We start from the raw sequence: 18,733 nt of genomic DNA on the forward strand, positions 1-18,733 counted from the left end.
CCAGTGTTATTTACAATAGCCAAGATCTGGAAAGAGCCCAAAGCCCATCCTAATATATATAAAGAGCTAGGTGACCGTCACGACCGAATGGGTGACCGGTCACCATGAAGTGCATGGAGCACCTCTCAGTCCACCCCCTCCCCCAGCCCCCTAGCTGCTCACCATGAGGAGGGGCTGGCAGCAGGGCGGGACTGGGGGCTTTTGAGCGGTGGTGGTGGGCTGCTTTGCAGAGCGGCCGTGAGCTTAGCGGAGCAGTCACGCAGGCGGCAGTGAGTTTCGCAAAGCACCTGTGGGGCGGGAGAATTTCTCAGAGCAGTCGTGGGGCAGGGGGAAGGGGGAGTTTCGCAGAGCGTCCAGTGGCTAGCTTCGTGGGGTGGCAGCAAGCTTCGTGGAGCAGTGGAGGGGCAGGGGGAGCCTCACAGAGCAGTCGCGGGGTTTGCGGAGCGTCCTGGGGTAGGGAGCTTCACGTAGGGTCGCAGGGCAGCAGAAGCCATGCAACAGAGGCCTGGCTAGGCCTAGGGACCCTAACCGCGCACGATTTCGTGCGCGCTGGGCCTCTAGTCAGTAGATAAAAAGCTGTGGTACATGGACACAATGGAATACTACGTAGCCATAAAAAAGAAGAAACTTACCTTTTGTGACAGCATGGATGGACCAGGCGAGTGTTATGCTAGTGAAATAAGCCAATGGGTGAAAGACAAATACCATATGATCTCACTTATATGTGGAATCTAATGAACAAAAATAAACTGATGAACAGAATAGAAACAGAGGCACGGATACATGGAACAGACTGACAGCTGTTAGAGGGGAGAGAGCTGGGAAGACTGGATGAAAGGAGGTGAAGGGATTAGCCAAAGAATATGTATCCATAACCCATAGACACAGGCAACAGTATGGTGATGGCTAGAGGGAAGGAGGGCAAAGGGGGCGGGTGGGGGAGAAGGCAAACATATGAAAACATTTTCATATGTTTATGAAAGTAAGTTTTTAAAAAGAATTATTTGCCACTGCCAATATTTGAAAACCATCCTATATAATAAAAGCCTAATAAGTTAAGTGTCTGGGTCATCTATTCAACCAATCAAAGCATAATATGCTAATGATATGCTAAGGCCACTCAACTCCTTGCTATGATGTGCACTGACCACCAGGGGCGGATGCTCCAATCGGTAGGTTAGTTTGCTACTGGGGTCTGGCCAATTGGGACTGAGTGAGATGGACCAGGCACACCCTGGAGCCCTCCCACTGTCCCTCCCCAGCAGGCCAACCTCCCGCGTCCCTCCCCGGCCCCGACTGTGCACCAGTGAGGTCCCTCAGCCTGGTCTGCACCCTCTCACAAGCCAGGAGCCCTCAGGGGATGTTGGTGAGACAATTTTGTCCTGATCCCACAGGCCCGGCAGAGGGACCCCACTGGTGCATGAATTCGTGCAGCAGGCCTCTAGTTCTTCATAAACTTGGATTTGTTTTTATATTTGCTTAAAGCAAATGGGTAATTCTGTCCCTAATGCTCCATCAGGGCCAAGAACAGATATTCTTTAAAATTAATTTTAACATAAACCCAATCGTCATGGCTCAGTAGTTGAGTGTTGAGCTATGGACGGAAGTCATAGTTGGATTCCCCTCAGGTCATGCAGGAGGCAGCCAATCAATGATTCTCTCTCATCATTGATGTTTCTGCCTCTCCCTCTCTCCCTTCCTCTCTGAAATCAATAAAATTATATTGTAAAAAAGAATTTAAAAGTAATTTCAACTTAAAAGAAGATTGAAAAAGATCAACTAAAATACTATATGACCATGGAGAAATGAAAATGGAGCTAGTAGAATTCACAGGAGTAAATAAGGATTTAAAATACATAATTAGAGAAATAAAAAGCCACATTTGAGACTATAAAAACACAAAATATACAGTAACACAGAGGGCATAATTTATAAAAGCTCCTATTGAAAACAGAAATAGAAAATGGCAAAAAGAAAAAATCATTAAAAAGGAGATAATACAGAAACCAAACACAGTATCTTCAGCATATGCATAACTGGTATTCCTAATTAAGAGACCAAAATAAATAAAACAGAGCATTTCTAAATTATTTTTCAAACACTTTCCTAAAATAATAAAAAATTGAATTTTCTGATTTAGCCTGTACAATATTTCCCAGAAAAAATAAGTATGCAGAATGATCAGCACAAAGTTGTTTCCTGCAGCAGGATAAGCTATATATATAAATAGCCAGCAGCCAGATTGCCGTAACAACCAGAACAACCAGTCACTATGATGCCCACTGAGACAAGCCTCCTACTGCCCCTCCCCCTAGCCAGTCCCGACCCTGATTGAGTGCAGGGTGGCCAGGCAACCCTCCCGCCCCCGATCAGCCCACCCCATCCAGATCGGCCCACAGCTCCTCCCCCCAGCCAACCCAACACCCAGGTGGGTCCCCACCAGCCCAATCGGCCCGCAGCCCTGCCCCTGGTCACCCCCCCAATAGGGGGCAGGGCTGGCCAGTCAACCTCCTACAGCCCCTCCTCTTGGCTAGCCCCACCGCTGATTGCCCCCCCCCTCCCCAATAGAGGGTGGGGCTGGCCAGCCAACCTCCTGTAGCCCCTCCCCCTACCTGGCCCCACCCCAGATCAGCCTCCCCACCCTGATCAGGGGCAGGGCTGGCCGGCCAACTGCCTGCAGCCCCTCCCCCTGGCTGGCCCTGCCCCCAATGCCCTCACCACCTGTTCAGCCTGTGGACCCTCCCCCCAGCCAGCTCCACCCCCAATTGCCTCCCCCCCCCACTCTGATCAGGGGCAGGACCAGCTAGCCAACCACCCATGGCCCCTCCCTGAGGCCACTGGCCCCCAATTGGCCCCCCACCCAATTTGAGGGCAGGGCAGCCAGCCCACAGCCCACAGACCTTCCCCATGGCCAGCCACACCCCCAATCACCCCCTGCAATGGTGGGTGGGGCCCACTGGCCAATTGCCCATGCCCCCCCCCCCCCCCCCAGCCAGCCCAGCCCTGATCAGGCCCCATCAGGGCTGGCCGGCAGGCCAACCGTGCACTGTCTCCTCCTCCTGACAGGCCGTGCCCTGATCCGCCCCGATTGGGGCCAGGCCAGCTGGACCCCACTCATGCACGAATTTGTGCACTGGGCCTCTAGTAAAAAATAAAAAACAAAAATCACCCTCCTTGGCCAGGTAATTTAGCGGCAGAAAAATCAAGCCATCTGCTAAGGCTGAGAGAAAAAAAAGGTGTGTTTAATCTGGCCTCCTATTTCTCCATAGCAACATTTAATGACAGGAAGGAAGGTGAAGGAACTTTTCCAGAACCCTAAAAGCAAGAGAGAGAGAGAGAAAAAAAAAAGGAATATGCCAAAAAAAGATTAAACCAAATGCCTAGCCCATTTGTTTTATGTTTATGGCAAAAGAAGACATTCTCAATTTTGTTCAGATTCTGGGAATCATGAGGCATTAATGAGTCCCTTAAAAAGCCACAAAAATATTTTAATTATATATATATATATATATATATATATATATATATATATATCCCAAAAGGATTGAATCAAAAGAAAGAACTCAAGGGAGGGGAATACATGTTTTAAAAATGCTGGTAATGAGTACTGAATATATTTAAATATATAACAAAATATTATATTTATTATTTAAGAAAAATGTGTTTACAGACTTTAACAATGTAAAAGTTATTAAATTTAAAAATTGTTTGCTTGTAGAGTGTATACATTTACTAATATCCTTATCTTTCAGAAGAAGAGCCAAAGATGAATCGTATTTCATGTTTGCTTCATTTTAGAAAGTGACAGCTGATAGTAAAATTTACATTTGTAAATAATTTCTAAATATCATTCAGACAGAAATCCAGCATACCTTACTATTGCTCTCATAAACTCATGCATAGTCCTTAATGGGTCAGACCAAAGTAAGAAAATGACCAGAAAGAGTCATTAAATAAAATTAAACCATTTTATAAATTTAAAATATCTTATGTGGCCAATGAGAAAGAGTGTGAGAAAAGCTACTATAACCAAAGCAGGTGGTATTTGGAAAAGATTAAACACAGAAATCAAAAAGAAACACAGCAGAGCATTCAGAAGTAAACTCAGAAATATATGGTTAAATGAGCTTCAACAATGGTGCAAGGGTGATTTAATAGGGAAAGGATAGTTTTGTCAACTAATGGTGCTGGAACAGTTGGATATTCAAAGAAGAAAGAAAGAAAGAAAGAAAGAGAAAGAAAGAAAGAAGGAAGGAAGGAAGGAAGAGGAAGGAGGAAGGAAGAAGAAGGAAGGAAGGAAGGAGGAGGGAAGGAAGGAAGGAGGAAGGAAGGACAGGAAGGAATGAATGAAAGGAAGGAAGTATGAATTAATGAACGGAAGAGTAAAGTATAAGGAAGGAAGGAAGGAAGAAAGAAAGAAAGAAGAGAGAGAAAGAAAGAAAGAGGAGAGAGAAAGGAGGGAGGGAGAGAGAGAGGAGGGAGGGAGGAAAAAAGGGAGAGAGAGAGGGGAAGGAAGGAAGGAAGGAAGGAAGGAAGGAAGGAAGGAAGGAAGGAAGGAAGGAAGGAAACGAACTTCAATCCATATCTCACACCACATACTAAATTACCTCAAAATGGGTTATATGCCAAATATAAAACCTGAAATTACAAAACTTCTAGAAGCAAATATAGGAGAAAACATTCATGGCACTGGATGAAGCAAAGGTTTTAAAATATGACATCAAAAGTACAATATACAAAATGAAAAGTTCACAAATTGGACTGTATCAAAATTGTAAACTTCTACTATTTAATAAATACTCAAGGAATAACAGAACATTTTTGTATTTTTTCAATGACAGTTTACAATCAATACTATTTTGTATTGATTTCAGGTGTATAGCATAGTGGTTAAACAATGATATACTTTATGAAGTGTTTCCCCCAATACTTCCAATACCCAATTGGCATCATACATAGTTATTACAATATTATTGATTATACTAGAGGCCCAGTGCACGAAATTCATGCATGGCGGGAGGGGGGAACCCTCAGCCTGGCCTGCACCCTTTCCAATCCAGGACCCCTGCCTTGCCTGATAACCCCTAACTGCCTCTGCCTGCCAGCCTGATCCCCCTAACTGCCTCTGCCTGCCAGCTTGATCCTCCTAACTGCTCTCCCTCCTGGCCTGATCCCCCTAACTGTCCTAACTGCTCTCCCCTGCTGACCTGATCGCCCCTAACCGCCTCTGCCCTGGCCCCCACCACCGTGGCTTTGTCTGGAAGGATGTCCAGAAGGATGTCTGGAAGATGTCAGGTCGAATTAGCATATTACCCTTTTATTAGTATAGATTTCCTATGCTGTACTACATCCCCATGACAATTTTGTAACTACCAAGCTGTACTTTTCAATCCCTCCAACTAAAAAGATATCTTTAAAAGGCTTTTTGGAATATTATTTACATCAAAGTTTTCAAAGTTTAAATTTAATAATATTAAAATAATATTAATAATATTAAAAAGAAAATAATATTAATAATATTAAAAATAATATTAATAATATTAAAAAGAAAAAGTAGGGTTCAGCATCCTCCAAAGTCTCTAATCTCTAACCCTTTCAGAGTGGGAGGCTAAGCTAGCCACCCTGTATGCCTTAGTTAGTCTTGGCCCAATCATGTCTTCACATATTACTAACACAACTCTTAGAGTCTACATGATCCACATCTACTCAAACCTATTTCCATTACAAGAGACTGAACCCCTAACCTAAAATAAATTCATCAAAAAGTAAATTCTTTGGCTAATGAAGTCCAGGGGTAGCTCTAACTTCACTTAGTGATGTCATCAGAACCTGGTCTTTCTCCATCTCCTAGTCTCCACCTAATACACAATGAATCAGAATCCCCAGACATGACTCTAGACTCTTATTTAAACAATAAAACCTTCCCAGGCCTCCTGGTGCTTACCACAAGCTGTGTTCTTACACTGACTGCACAGAAATAGGAGGCAGAGTAAACCCACCCTATATACATTTCAGCTTAGGCCCTTTGTCTGTTCTGTATTGTGAATGGGGAGATATTGAGAAGGAAAAAGAAAAGAAAAGGAAGGAAGGAAGGAAGGAAGGGAGGGAGGGAGGGAGGGAGGGAGGAAGGGAGGGAGGGAGGGAGGAAGGGAGGGAGGGAAGGAAGGAAGGAAGGGAAAGAAAGAGAGAGAAAGGGAGGAAGGAGCTTCCCAGATGCCATACAGAGCTCATTGGATAATTGCTTTATCTGTGTGTAGTTTATCTTCACAAGCTAATTACAAGCTTCTTACAGGCATGGACAACTTCTTTTGCACCATAATCACATAGAAAATTGGCTAGATGGATATTGAACAGGTATTGTGTAAAGTCTGGTAGATCTGAGGATGCTGTAAGTTTATTCATATTGGCATCAAATGGCATTTTAAAAAAATTTATATCCTTTTGGAAAATCTGGTCTAGTCAAAATACAGTTGTAGTCAAAGTTTTTGAACAACTATACCCAAGTAGTATTATTGAATAAATTTGAGTTGGTAGAGAAAAAGCCTCACACAGAATTCCAAAGAGCTCTGTTCTTGGCCCTACATTATTCAAAAAAAAAAAATTAAAACTTGGATAAAGATACAGATAATAAATATCATACCTGCATCTAACAAAAGTAGGATATGACAAATGATAAAAATGTTCTTATATAGCATGGTCACCTAAGCATTACCATTACTTCAATTTAGGGGTACTTCTAGTCTTCACATTTTCCCTGCTTTTTGTATATGTATTGTTGGCTCCACATTTCCCCTGAGCATCAAAGTTTTGGCTGCCAGCTTGTCTAGACTTACATCCTTACAACTCCAAATCTAGTGGGAAGAAAAGCTTTCCTTTTCCAACAATTCAGAAAAAAAGGACTGTCCTGATTTCCATTGAACAAAACCAGATTTTATGTCTGTTCCTAAGTACCATTCACAAAGGCCAACCAGACATGATGTTCTGGTTGGCCAGTTCCATGCTCACCTAGTAATGGTGTCAGCCACATCGGAGGCATACCAGAATGGAGTCCGAAGGGGAGAGGGTGGTTCCCCTGGAAAATTTGGCTGATGAGCTGCTAAACAACAAACCAAATAAGCCATGGTGTCTGCTCTCTTGGAGCTTACATTCTACTCAGAAAAACAACAATGTTAACAGATATTTTCAATGGGAGGTGGTAAACGTTGTGATAAAGGTTTACAGGATAGAGGGGCGAGTAAGTTCAATCTGGGGAGTAGGATCGTGGCTAAGAAAGTTTCCAGAAGAAGATGATGCCTAAATCTAGAAAGATTCATACGACTTTTCAAGGTATAGAAGAGGGCTTTGGAATGATATAAGGATGTTCCCAGGCATCCTGGACTTATAAGCCTTGATTCCTTTGAAGGTAGGAATCATGTCTTAACTTTGCCCCCCTAGAATCTAACATGGTGTCTGGCATCTATTGGACACTTTGTAAGTGCTTGGTGAATGTATTAATATTCCCTCATTACCTCTTCAACAAAAGTTATGTGGGGATTTTCGAGGTCAATATTTAACCTCATTGTTTAGAGAAGGAAGCAGATAAGAGAGGTTAGGTCATCAAAATCACAATGCCAGCTGATAGTGGTGTCACAGTAACCCTCACAGAAGTAGGGACATGTCCAAACCAAACTCCAGACATGAAGAACAGCGCAAATCTTAGCCTCGTGTGAGTACAGCAGTGAAGTAAGAAATAAAGTAAAAACTTTTCTATGATTAGTAGTTCTTATAAAGCCCAAACCATCAAATTTTCTTCTACTAATTTCAGATGTCAAGCGGCAACATTTTATTTTACAACGTCCTTGAATAAATAAGGACTGGGGGGAAACATGTTTGTTTGGGTGGGTTACTAAGCAACATCACACAGCTAGAGACTCCTTTTGAAGGTGGAATCTGCGGGACCACCTGGTTCTTCAGCTTATGTCTACTTCATTGATTTACACGGGAAAATAAAAGCAAAACAGGAAACAAACAGGCTATTGCATTAATACAGAAGTCAGCCGTGTGGAGAATACTAAATATTAAATTAGACTAGACTGTTTTTAAAATTACCTTTTAAAATAGCTTTTCTGAGTGTCCACAGTGGCATTGAGACTAAAAGATAGAGTTTGTACAGCATGTCCTCAGACGAACCTAGTATACAGATAAAAATAAAGCCAAATAGCACCCATGCTATTATCTGTCCCACATGGTACTTCGGGTCCTCTAGATTATTAAAATCTCTAATATGGCAATATGATGTGGCAACCAGATGAAGAAAAATATGAGTTTGTACATATCATATCTAATAAGGGAAAACTTTGCATGAGAAATAGAGGTTTTTTAAATATATTTTTATTGATTTCAAAGGGGAAGGGAGAGGGAGAGAGAAAGAAACATCAATGATGAGAGAGAATCATTGATCAGTGGCCTCCTGCACGCCCCTACTGGGGAGGGAGCCCACAAACAGGGCATGTGCCCGTGACTGGAATCAAACCTGGGACCCTTCAGTACACAGGCCAACGCTCTATTCACTGAGCCAAACCACCTAGGGCAGAAATAGAGTTTTAAGATGAATATTAAAGGAATTCTGTGGATACGGAAAGAAATTTACAGCCTCAAGGTTTGATTCAGCAAAAGCTAGGAGCTCTGAAGGGAAAAAAGAAAAAAATCAAAAACATGTCAAGGTAAAAGCACAAAAGAAAACTAAATCCAGAAAAATATTGAGAGGTATTTTCACTAGAAACATATTCGATGGCTGGTGAAGGGTTTATAAAGACTAAGATTGAAATTAGTAGTGAAACTCCCGAAATGTAAAGTTTAGAACACAATGGACCACATTATACTACCCAAGTATTGCTGTGAATTTTTGTAAATCACATGTCTTGCAATGATTTGTAATTAAACTTGTGGGTAAGCACACAACTAAGTCTGAATTATGTATGTGTGGACACATTTTCAATCAACCTGAATTCTATTCAGGAGAAGGGTATAGTCTTAGGGAGAATCATTCAGGTTTTATTTTAAATAACTGACACTATATATAAAAAAAAAAGCATTATTATTAATTACAAAATAAAGCCTGTACTTTTCAACATACCTCTGGGGCCTACCTTGATCTGACCCTCCCTATCTTCTCCTCCCACACCAGTCTCTCTTCTCAACCCCCTCTTTTGTGAAAGCCTTCACTATTAATCTGACACTAAATTATATTCTGCTGTCTATTGTTATTTAGACTAAACATGTTATCTCTCCAATGAGATTATAACTCCCCAAAAGATCTGTCCAAATAGTATTTTGTTTTGTTTAGTATATTCTAACTAAATTATGATGCTATTTACTATGCACAGTAAAAGTGAAGAATTTGAACCCAAAAACGGATAGTAATTAAATTAATCTGCTTTATTCTATTATTCCTTGATATTATTGTTTTCTCATTCAGTATTCTCTTCCGTAGGTCTCTACGTAGACCTACTAGCAAAAAATAGTAAGAACAAACAAACAATGAACACACTAAGCAGTAATCTGCTGTCTTCTAAACCTTGAACTATAGCAAATCAAAAAGTCTTTGGGAACAAATATCACAAAACTGAAAATAGCATTTTGAGCAGTCACTTTGTTATAGCTTCACGTGGGCTTAAGCTCTTCCCAGGGCCTTTGGAGCTCAGAGGCACAGTGCTGGTATGTAAAAGTTAAAAAGAACTCTACATGAAGAATTAGGAAACCCTGTCCTTTGTCAAAGGTGTAGCTGTGTGACTGTAAATGGTGGCACCTGATCAGATTCGTTCCTTGACAAATCCTCAGGGCTTTTCACCTGTTTCATTGATAGCACTCTCACCCTTTTGCACAGTAGTTTCTCAAGAAGTATGTGTTGGAGAACCAAGATGGCGGCATAGGTTAACGCCGGAGTTTGCTGCTTTGAACAACTACTTCAAAAGTGAAACCAAAAAACGGAAGGGACATCACCCAGAACCACAGGAATGCTGGCTGAGTGGAAGTCCTACAACTAGGAGGAAAGAGAAACGCATACGGACACTCAGAGGAGGCGCAGTGCTTAAGTCAAATTCTGAGGTGCAGAGTGCGCGGAGCGGGCTGGCGGCGGAGGGCGCGGTTGGCGTTTTCAATCGGGAGGGAGTAGCAGACTCTGAGCTCCAGATCCGGGCGAGTCTTTAGGGACCCTGACTCAAACGGGAGAAGCGGGACTGTCTGGCTTCGGTCGGAGCGAGTGCAGCTTTCTCTCTGAGCTTTGCAGCGGGTGCTGGGACTCAGAGAGGCAGAGCCCCTGGGGACAGGACTGAGAGCCGCCATAACTGCTCTCTCCGGCCTACCCTGTTGATCCTGTGCGACCCGCCCCACCCAAGCCCTGCACACAGGCATTTGCCGGATAGCCTCAGGCAAAGGCTAGATTAGCACCTCCCTAGAGGACAGAAGTTCTCTCACTGCTGACACAGCTGATTCTCATAGCCGCTTGGCCTGGAGGTCAAACCCTCCCTGGAATTAGCTACAACAATCAAGATTTAACTATAAGACTGCGAACAAAGACCACTAGGGGGTGCACCAAGGAAGCATAACAAAATGCGGAGACAAAGAAACAGGACAAAATTGTCAATGGAAGATATAGAGTTCAGAACCACACTTTTAAGGTCTCTCAAGAACTGTTTAAAAGCCGCCGATAAACTTAATGAGATCTACAAGAAAACTAATGAGACCCTCGATGTTATATTGGGGAACCAACTAGAAATTAAGCATACACGGACTGAAATAACGAATATTATACAGACTCCCGACAGCAGACCAGAGGAGTGCAAGAATCAAGTCAATGATTTGAAATGCGAGGAAGCAAAAAACACCCAACCGGAAAAGCAAAATGAAAAAAGAATCCAAAAATGCGAGGATAGTGTAAGGAGCCTCTGGGACAGCTTCAAGCGTACCAACATCAGAATTATAGGGGTGCCAGAAGATGAGAGAGGGCAAGATATTGAAAACCTATTTGAAGAAATAATGACAGAAAACTTCCCCCACCTGGTGAAAGAAATGGACTTACAGGTCCAAGAAGGGCGGAGAACCCCAAACAAAAGGAATCCAAAGAGGACCACACCAAGACACATCATAATTAAAATGCCAAGAGCAAAAGATAAAGAGAGAATCTTAAAAACAGCAAGAGAAAGAAACTCAGTTACCTACAAGGGAATACCCATACGACTGTCAGCTGATTTCTCAACAGAAACTTTGCAGGCCAGAAGGGAGTGGCAAGAAATATTCAAAGTGATGAATACCAAGAACCTACAACCAAGATTACTTTATCCAGCAAAGCTATCATTCAGAATTGAAGGTCAGATAAAGAGCTTCACAGATAAGGAAAAGCTAAAGGAGTTCATCACCACCAAACCAGGATTATATGAAATGCTGAAAGGTATCCTTTAAGAAGAGGAAGAGGAAGAGGAAGAAAAAGGTAAAGATACAAATTATGAACAACAAATATGCATCTATCAACAAGTGAATCTAAGAATCAAGTGAATAAATAATCTGGTGAACAGAATGAACTGTTGATTATAATAGAATCAGGGACATAGAAAGGGAATGGACTGACTATTCTTGGGGGGGAAAAGGGGTGTGGGAGATGAGGGAAGAGACTGGACAAAAATCGTGCACCTATGGATGAGGACAGTGGGTGGGGAGTGAGGGCGGAGGGTGGGGCGGGAACTGGGAGGAGGGGAGTTATGGGGGGAAAAAAAAGAGGAACAAATGTAATAATCTGAACAATAAAGATTTAATTAAAAAAAATAAAAAAAAAAAAAAAAAAAAAGAAGTATGTGTTATGGCCCTGCTGGTGTGGCTCAGTGGTTGAGCATCAACCTATGAACCAGCAGGTCACAGTTCAATTCCCAGTCAGGGCACATGCCCGGGTTGTGGGCCCGGTCCCCAGTAGGGGTGTGCAGGAGGCAGCTGATCAATGATTCTCTCTCTCATTGATACTTCTATCTCTCTCTCCCTCCCCCTTCCTCTCTTTCTAAAATCAATAAAAACATATTTTTTAAAAAAGAAGAAATACATGTCATGGAATCTTTTATGCTGGGCATAGAGCCTCTGTCCTCAAGAAGATCATAGTTTGGTTGAGACAAAGATTTCCAAATGCCCAATTTTATCATTATTAAGAGATAAGAACTAATAATAGCTAACACTTGAGTATTTACCATGTGCCAGACAGTATTCCACGTGCCTTGCCTGAATTAATTCACTTATTCCTCTCAACAACCCTATGATCTGAACGCTCTATTTCCATTTTTATAGACTCAGGGAGAAAAACAATTTGCCCAAGGTCACACAGCTAGGCCGTGGCAGGGCAGGCTCGGCATTAGCACTTGTAGGCACAAGTCGAAGAGTACGTCTGACTCAAGGACCACTGGAGTTCCTAATGAAACACTAGACACATGGGGTAAACGTTTCATGAAAGCCCATCCCTTTGGGACATCTTGGTGCTTCTGAAACTCGAGATGCCCCAGAATCCTCCGAGAAGATTCAGAATTTCACCCTGAAATCCTGGAGATTCTGAATCAGTAAGGTTAGAGTAGGGACCCAGAATCTATAGTTTTAACAAGTGCCGCTGATAACCTTGTGATCCGTTTTTAAAACACTGCACTACATCTATTTTCCAGCAGAACCCTTCGGCTCAGCTTCTGTGCTCTCTTTTCAGGCCTGGCACTCTGCTGGCCAAGTGTCGGCTCAGAACCCGTTGACCACGCAGTCTGTAGTGCTGTGTGGGGCCTCGGCATCTTTGGAGAGGCCTGGATTACAGGCATCATAACCTTGACCCAGGACAGTTATTTGTGGTTTATTTGTCTGTCTCCTCTCAAGTGCAGGAGCTGTTTCACATTCTGCTTTATATACCCAGCATGTAGTTCAGGGCACAGGAAGTGTCTTCAGAATGAATTGATGGATAGCATGAGCCATGCTTATGCTCCAGGCCCAGCAGCCCTGCCTTAAGCAGAAGACAGGTACCTAGCAGGATCAGGTGATACGTAGCCACAATTACTTAAATGCAAGCAGCATATTTTGACCACATAGGGAACCAACAAAGGATGTGGCACGGGGTACAGGATGGGAAACCATGCTAGAAAAGTAGGTGGGAGGTTGTTCTGGGCTGAATCAGCTTGTCTCCATCAATAGTCCATATGTTGAAGTCCTAAGCCCCAGGACCTCAGAATGAGACTGCAGTTGGAGATAGAGCTTTTTAAAAGTGAGTGCCTGGCTGGTGTGTCTCAGTGGTTGAGCGTCCACCCATGAACCAAAAGGTCACTGGTTCCATTCCCAGTCAGGGCACATACCAGGCTGCAGGCTTGATCCCCAGTGGGGAGTGTGCAGGAGGCAATGATCGATGTTTCTCTCTCATTGATGTTCCTATCTCTCCCTTTCTCTCTAACATCAAATTATATATATATATATATATCTTAAAGTAATTGAGTGAACATGAAGTCATTAGGGTAGATGCTAATCCGATAGGACTGGTGTCCTTATATAAAGAGGAGATTAAGACACAGAGAAAAGTACATGTGAAGATAGTGGAGGAAACCCGCCCTCTACAAGCCAAGGAAAGAGGCTTCAGAAGAAACTAACCCTGCCAACACCTTGATCTCAGACTTCCAGCAAATACAATTGTGAGAAAATAAATTTCTGTCATTTAAGCCACCCAGTCTGTGACTTTATTAATGGCAGTACTAGCAAACAAATACAGGAGCAGAGTATGAAAACTTACTAAGCCAAACGATGGAAATTCACTTTTAGCCTTTAAGCTGTCAGAAGCCCTAGAAGTGTCTAAGCATCAGTGTGCCATGAGCAGCTTTGGTTCTGTAATATAATTTGGAAGCAGTGGAGCCCCTGAAGTAGAGGATGGAGGTGGAATGGACAGGTAGATCCATTATTCAATGTGATACAGAATGAGACATAAGGTAAGGGCCCTGGATGAAACCATTAGCAACGGGAATGAGAAAACAGAAGTCCTACCAGAGAGACAACTGTGGGACAAAAGTAACAAGATTTGGGGGAGATGAGGTGTGGGCTGAGGAGAGATGCGGATATCCTGAAGGGGGTGAAGCTTGGAAAGTGGGGAGGACAGCAATGCCTCAGATTCCCACTGGGGATACAGGAGGTGGAGCAGGCTTCACAGAGGAGGGAGAAGATAACTAGTTTGGAATAGGTTAAGTTTCAGACCGTTGCAGAGAATAGAGTTGAATGTGCTTGGTGGAATGAGAATCAAGTTCTGGACCTAGGGCCTGATGTAAGATTCTGTGACTCGGGGGTCAAGGCTGGCCCCCGCAGGGATGAGGGGGATGAGCTTACCCTGGGCGCCCCATGCATCTCAGAGTCCCAAGGCCCAATCCATAAGATCCCACAATGGATGGAGAGAGGAGCCAACAGAGATTGAAGAAACCATCTAAAAAGAAACAGAAGACAGGAGAGGAGGGTCGTCAAGAGCCAAGAAAGTCAACATTAGTAGTTTGTTGATAGTTTTCAAAGGAAGCAACGCTTTCTGTGCCCATGCTGCAGACCAGCTCAGGCTGGCTTTCCCTGGTTCACACCATCATTCTCTCATTCTCATTCTCATTCTCTCTCTCATTCTCTCTCTCTCTCTCTTTCTCTCTCTCTCTCTCCCCCCCCCCCCCCCCCTCCTTCCCCCTCCCCCCCCCCCCCCCCCCCCCGCCGTCCCCGCAATTTGGTAAATCGAGACAAAAGTGGCTGGGAGTTAACGAGGACCCAAGCACCCAAGCATGACCTCAGGGTCGCGCAGGCAGTGACAGCTCAACAGCCCTTTCCCCACCAGCCGGCGGGCGGGCGGGCGGGCGAGCTGGCGGGTCGGCGACACGGTCCCCGCCCGAGCCCTTTCACCCGAAAGGAATGTGGGCGCGCGCGCTGGACTCCGGCTCCGCTTGGAACGCGGGCCCGGGCGCCGCTCGCCCAGCGCGCCGGCCTCGGGGGCGGCTCCCTCGCGCCTCCCCCCACCGCGCGCCCGGCCGCTGGGAGAGGCGAGGCGAGGCGAGGCGAGGCGAGGGGGAGGCGGCTGGAGGGGGCGGGCGAGGGACGCGGGACTGCGGGGAGGTCGGGGGCGGGGAGCGACGGGCGGCGGGCCCCGGGAAGAAAAGAACATGGCTCCTGCGGCGGGCAGCGCCGAGCGCCGCGCGGGGCGAAGGCGCGCCGGGCGCCAGTGACCGCGATGGTGAACTCGAGCCGCGTGCAGCCGCAGCCGCCGGGGGACGCGAAGCAGCCGCCCGCGCCCCGAGCGGCGGGCCCGGGCCGGCTGATGGCGGGCGGCGCGGCCGTGGGAGCCGGCCTGGCGGCCCCCGGCGGCCTCCGCGAGCCGAGGGGCCTGGAGATCGAGATGGAGCGCATCCGGCAGGCGGCCGCGCGGGACCCCCCGGCGGGAGCCTCGGCCTCCCCGTCCCCTCCGCTCTCGTCGTGCTCGCGGCAGGCGTGGAGCCGCGACAACCCGGGCTTCGAGGCCGAGGAAGACGAGGAGGAAGAGGAGGTGGAAGGGGAAGAAGGGGGGATGGTGGTGGAGATGGACGTGGAGTGGCGCCCGGGCAGCCGGAGGTCGGCCGCGTCCTCAGCCGTGAGCTCCGGGGGCGCCCGGGGCCGGGGACTGGGGGGCTACCACGGCGCGGGCCACCCGAGCGGGAGGCGGCGCCGGCCAGAGGACCGGAGCCCCCCGCACCCCAGCCCGGCGGGCGGCGGGGACCCGCTGCATCGCCACCTCCCCATGGACGGGCAGCCTCCGCGAGTGGCCTGGGCCGAGAGGCTGGTGCGCGGGCTGCGAGGTAAGAGCGCCACTGGCCGCGGCTGATGCGCCCACCTGGCGGGCGGGAGCCCTCGCCCGCTGCGGGCTGCTTTCGGGGCTCCACCTCGCGTCCCCGCCTCCCCTGGAGACGCATTCCCCACTTCTGCTAATTCTGCTCCGTTTCCGGTACTCAGCGCCGCATTCCGCTGTTCCCTTCCCGGTGCAAATTTGTTGGATACCTCTTTCTTCCAGGAGGAAAAAAAAAAATGTCTGGAAATAAGTGAAAGCCATATTAAAGTGAAAGGATACATCTGAGGATATTTTTTTTTGAATTGTAGAGGGAAAATGAATAGTGGACCAAATGGTGGTTATGCTGTGTACTTGCTCATTTCGCTGCATTAGATCCCAAGTTCTGCATTGGTACCCATGTTCTCCCGCAGATCTCGATCCCTCGTTGCTCTTCCTCCCGTTCTCGAAAGGGTAACCGTCCAGTCTTCTCCTAGCGGTGGGAGGAGTGTCATTGGGTTGTCATTGATGTTGTTTTGATGTGTGTGGTTGTTTCTGGGAGTGGTGCTTTTGAGAACACCGCGAATAGAATAAAATAATATCTTTGAAAACAGTTATTTGGCCATTTCTAATTCTAGGCATTTCCCTAAAACAGTTGTAAAAAAAAGTTACATTGTTTTAAAAAACTTGGAAGTATGTTTTTAAATAACTAAATTAATGTTCATTGAAATTCCAGTCAAACAGTGAAGTCACCAGATACCAGCTGTGTGTACATGTGTTGGTTCAGTGCACCCAACTCTCCAAAAGTCAGGAAAGGAATTTTCAGACTTGCCAGTGTGTAGTAAGAGGACACAAATTTTCCAAGAGCAGATGGGGATCCTTTTTTTTGCAAAGTTTTGTCAGAAGCATCCTTGGAAAAGAGTTGCATTTGTTCTTACCATCCGAATTATTTTAATCTCCACTTTTAAGAGTTTTCATTCTCCCTTCTTTTGAAAATTTCCCTTCCCTTCTCTAATCTTTCCGTCAGTTTTGAAAATCTTGCACACAAAAAAACACCCAGGTGTTTTCATAACAACATGATTAAGATCAAGCCAGACCTACATATAGACCCCCAGTTCTACCATGCATTGGCTGCGTGACCTTGAGCAAATTGCTAAACCTCTCTGATCCCCAACTTTTGCATTTGTTTTTTAAAAGAGATAATCCCAATATATAGTTCTTGACTTTGGAGAATTAAATGAGATGAGACGTGTAAAATGTATAACAAGTCTCTCCCATTTTGTGAGTACTTCATAAATTAAATCAGAAACTCCAAAAAGTATACATTTTTTGCTACTTCTTTTACATTAGTGCTTTTGCTGGTTAATTTGATTCAGAACATGGTAGAAAAGGAAAGATCCTTTTTTAATAACCTGTGTGAGTAGATTACTAAAAAAAACTAATACTTTTTAAGGTTCAAATCTGTATTCAAATAAATTATAGACAGTCGACCCTTGAACAAGCAGGTGGTTGGGGGCACTGACCTTCTCTTATAACCACAGTCAGTCCCTCTACATGTGCCAATTCCCAACTGCAGAGTTGACCCTTGAACAACTGGGTTTTGGACCGGATAGGTCAATTGAAAAAAATCCCAGTATAAGTGGACCTGCTTAGTTCAAATCCATGTGGTTCAAGGGGCAACTGTATTATTTTACATTGTTTTAAATGTACTTTTAAAAATATTCACTGAAGTGAGAATAAAGTTTCCTATAAGTTAATATGTAATAGTAAATCAAGATCCTTTTAAGTCAAATAAGCATTTGATAACACATTTAACCTTCTTTGAATAAACTAATGGAATATAATAAAATGAAATATATATATTTATATGAGTGTAATATGAGTTAACTTTTTTTAAATAAAACTTTCAGAAAATTTACAATGAATGAGCTCATATTTAAATCATATCTTACCAATCAATGGTCTAATTAGTAGGAGAGCACGCTCAAAAAAAGATTTTACAGAAAATTTTAGGACAAATATTATTTTATGAAGAACTATAACTGGCATTCTTGTCACTTGTTAAATAAATGACATTTGTTAAATACTTAGCACCTACTGTGAAACTAATACTCTGGTAGGTGCTACAAAAAAAAGAAATAAACTAAAATAGCATATTACCATTTTCCTATACACAAACCCAGAAAAGTAAAATAAATAACTGAATGAGTTGTGATTCATTTGTCTTTCCCTCTTGGGATACCAATGAAAAGAATCTCATATGTATTATGTAAGTAGTGCCCTAGGATCAGAGCAGAAAGTAGCCTTCCATTTCTAAAGGTAAGAGAGGTTACTCAAGCTTGGAGTGGTCAGGAGCTTCTCTGGAGGCTGCCTGTCTTTGTGACTTTAGACAACTCACTCAAGCTTCCTGGGCCTCAGGTGCTTGTTCATAAAATGGAAGAGTTTGCCCGGCCAACGTGGCTCAGTGGTTGAGCATCAACCTATAAACCAGGAGGTCATGGTTCGATTCCCAGTCAGGGCACATGCCTGGGTTGTAGGCTCGATCCCCAGTGTAGGGCGTGCAAGAGGCAGTCGATCAATGATTCTCTGTCATCATTGATGTTTCTATCTCTCTCTCACTCTCCCTTTCTCTCTGAAATCAATAAAAACACATTTTAATAAAATGGAAGAATTCAACCTTTTAGCTTCAACATTCCCTTGTGTTGTTTAATGACATGAATCCAAGATGGACAACAAATGGTCATTTTCCCTCCTTGAACAGTAGCTAGATCTATCTTCTTAGTAGAAATAATATAGCAAAGAAGACATGTTTGAGGCCTGGCTCTGGGAAACATTGTGTCTAACTAAGGAATTAAGAATTTATCTCTTAATATTCAGAAGTAGTTGAAAGTTTCTGAGCAAGAACAGAACTTGCTGCAAAGGACTGTGAGTCAGGCAGTGTGC

General features: G+C 44.5%; 1 protein-coding gene, 1 long non-coding RNA gene and 1 other non-coding gene across 3 annotated transcripts in view; 2 read left to right on the top strand and 1 right to left on the bottom strand.

Annotated features, from left to right (window-relative positions):
• Positions 1 to 5,927: 5,927 nt before the first annotated feature.
• On the top strand, positions 5,928 to 6,059 carry LOC118662037. The gene has a single exon (XR_004969576.1). It is a non-coding gene; the product is annotated as a small nucleolar RNA SNORA51 (small nucleolar RNA).
• Positions 6,060 to 7,034: 975 nt separating this feature from the next.
• Positions 7,035 to 14,619, bottom strand: LOC118654740. Its single transcript, XR_004967035.1, has 3 exons — positions 14,353 to 14,619; positions 8,089 to 8,169; positions 7,035 to 7,096 (listed from the first exon to the last, which is right to left on the bottom strand). It is a non-coding gene; the product is annotated as an uncharacterized LOC118654740 (long non-coding RNA).
• A 604-nt stretch (positions 14,620 to 15,223) lies between these two features.
• The window catches only part of PKD2 (polycystin 2, transient receptor potential cation channel), a 58,355-nt gene continuing 54,845 nt past the window's right edge, over positions 15,224 to 18,733 (top strand). The window contains exon 1 of the mRNA XM_036339300.1: positions 15,224 to 15,824. Within this exon, the coding sequence (XP_036195193.1) occupies positions 15,224 to 15,824 (601 nt within the window). The remainder of the gene's footprint in view (positions 15,825 to 18,733) is intronic.

Source organism: Myotis myotis, unplaced genomic scaffold (genome assembly GCF_014108235.1).
Source record: "Myotis myotis isolate mMyoMyo1 unplaced genomic scaffold, mMyoMyo1.p scaffold_m19_p_1, whole genome shotgun sequence".
Classification (NCBI taxonomy): domain Eukaryota; kingdom Metazoa; phylum Chordata; class Mammalia; order Chiroptera; family Vespertilionidae; genus Myotis; species Myotis myotis.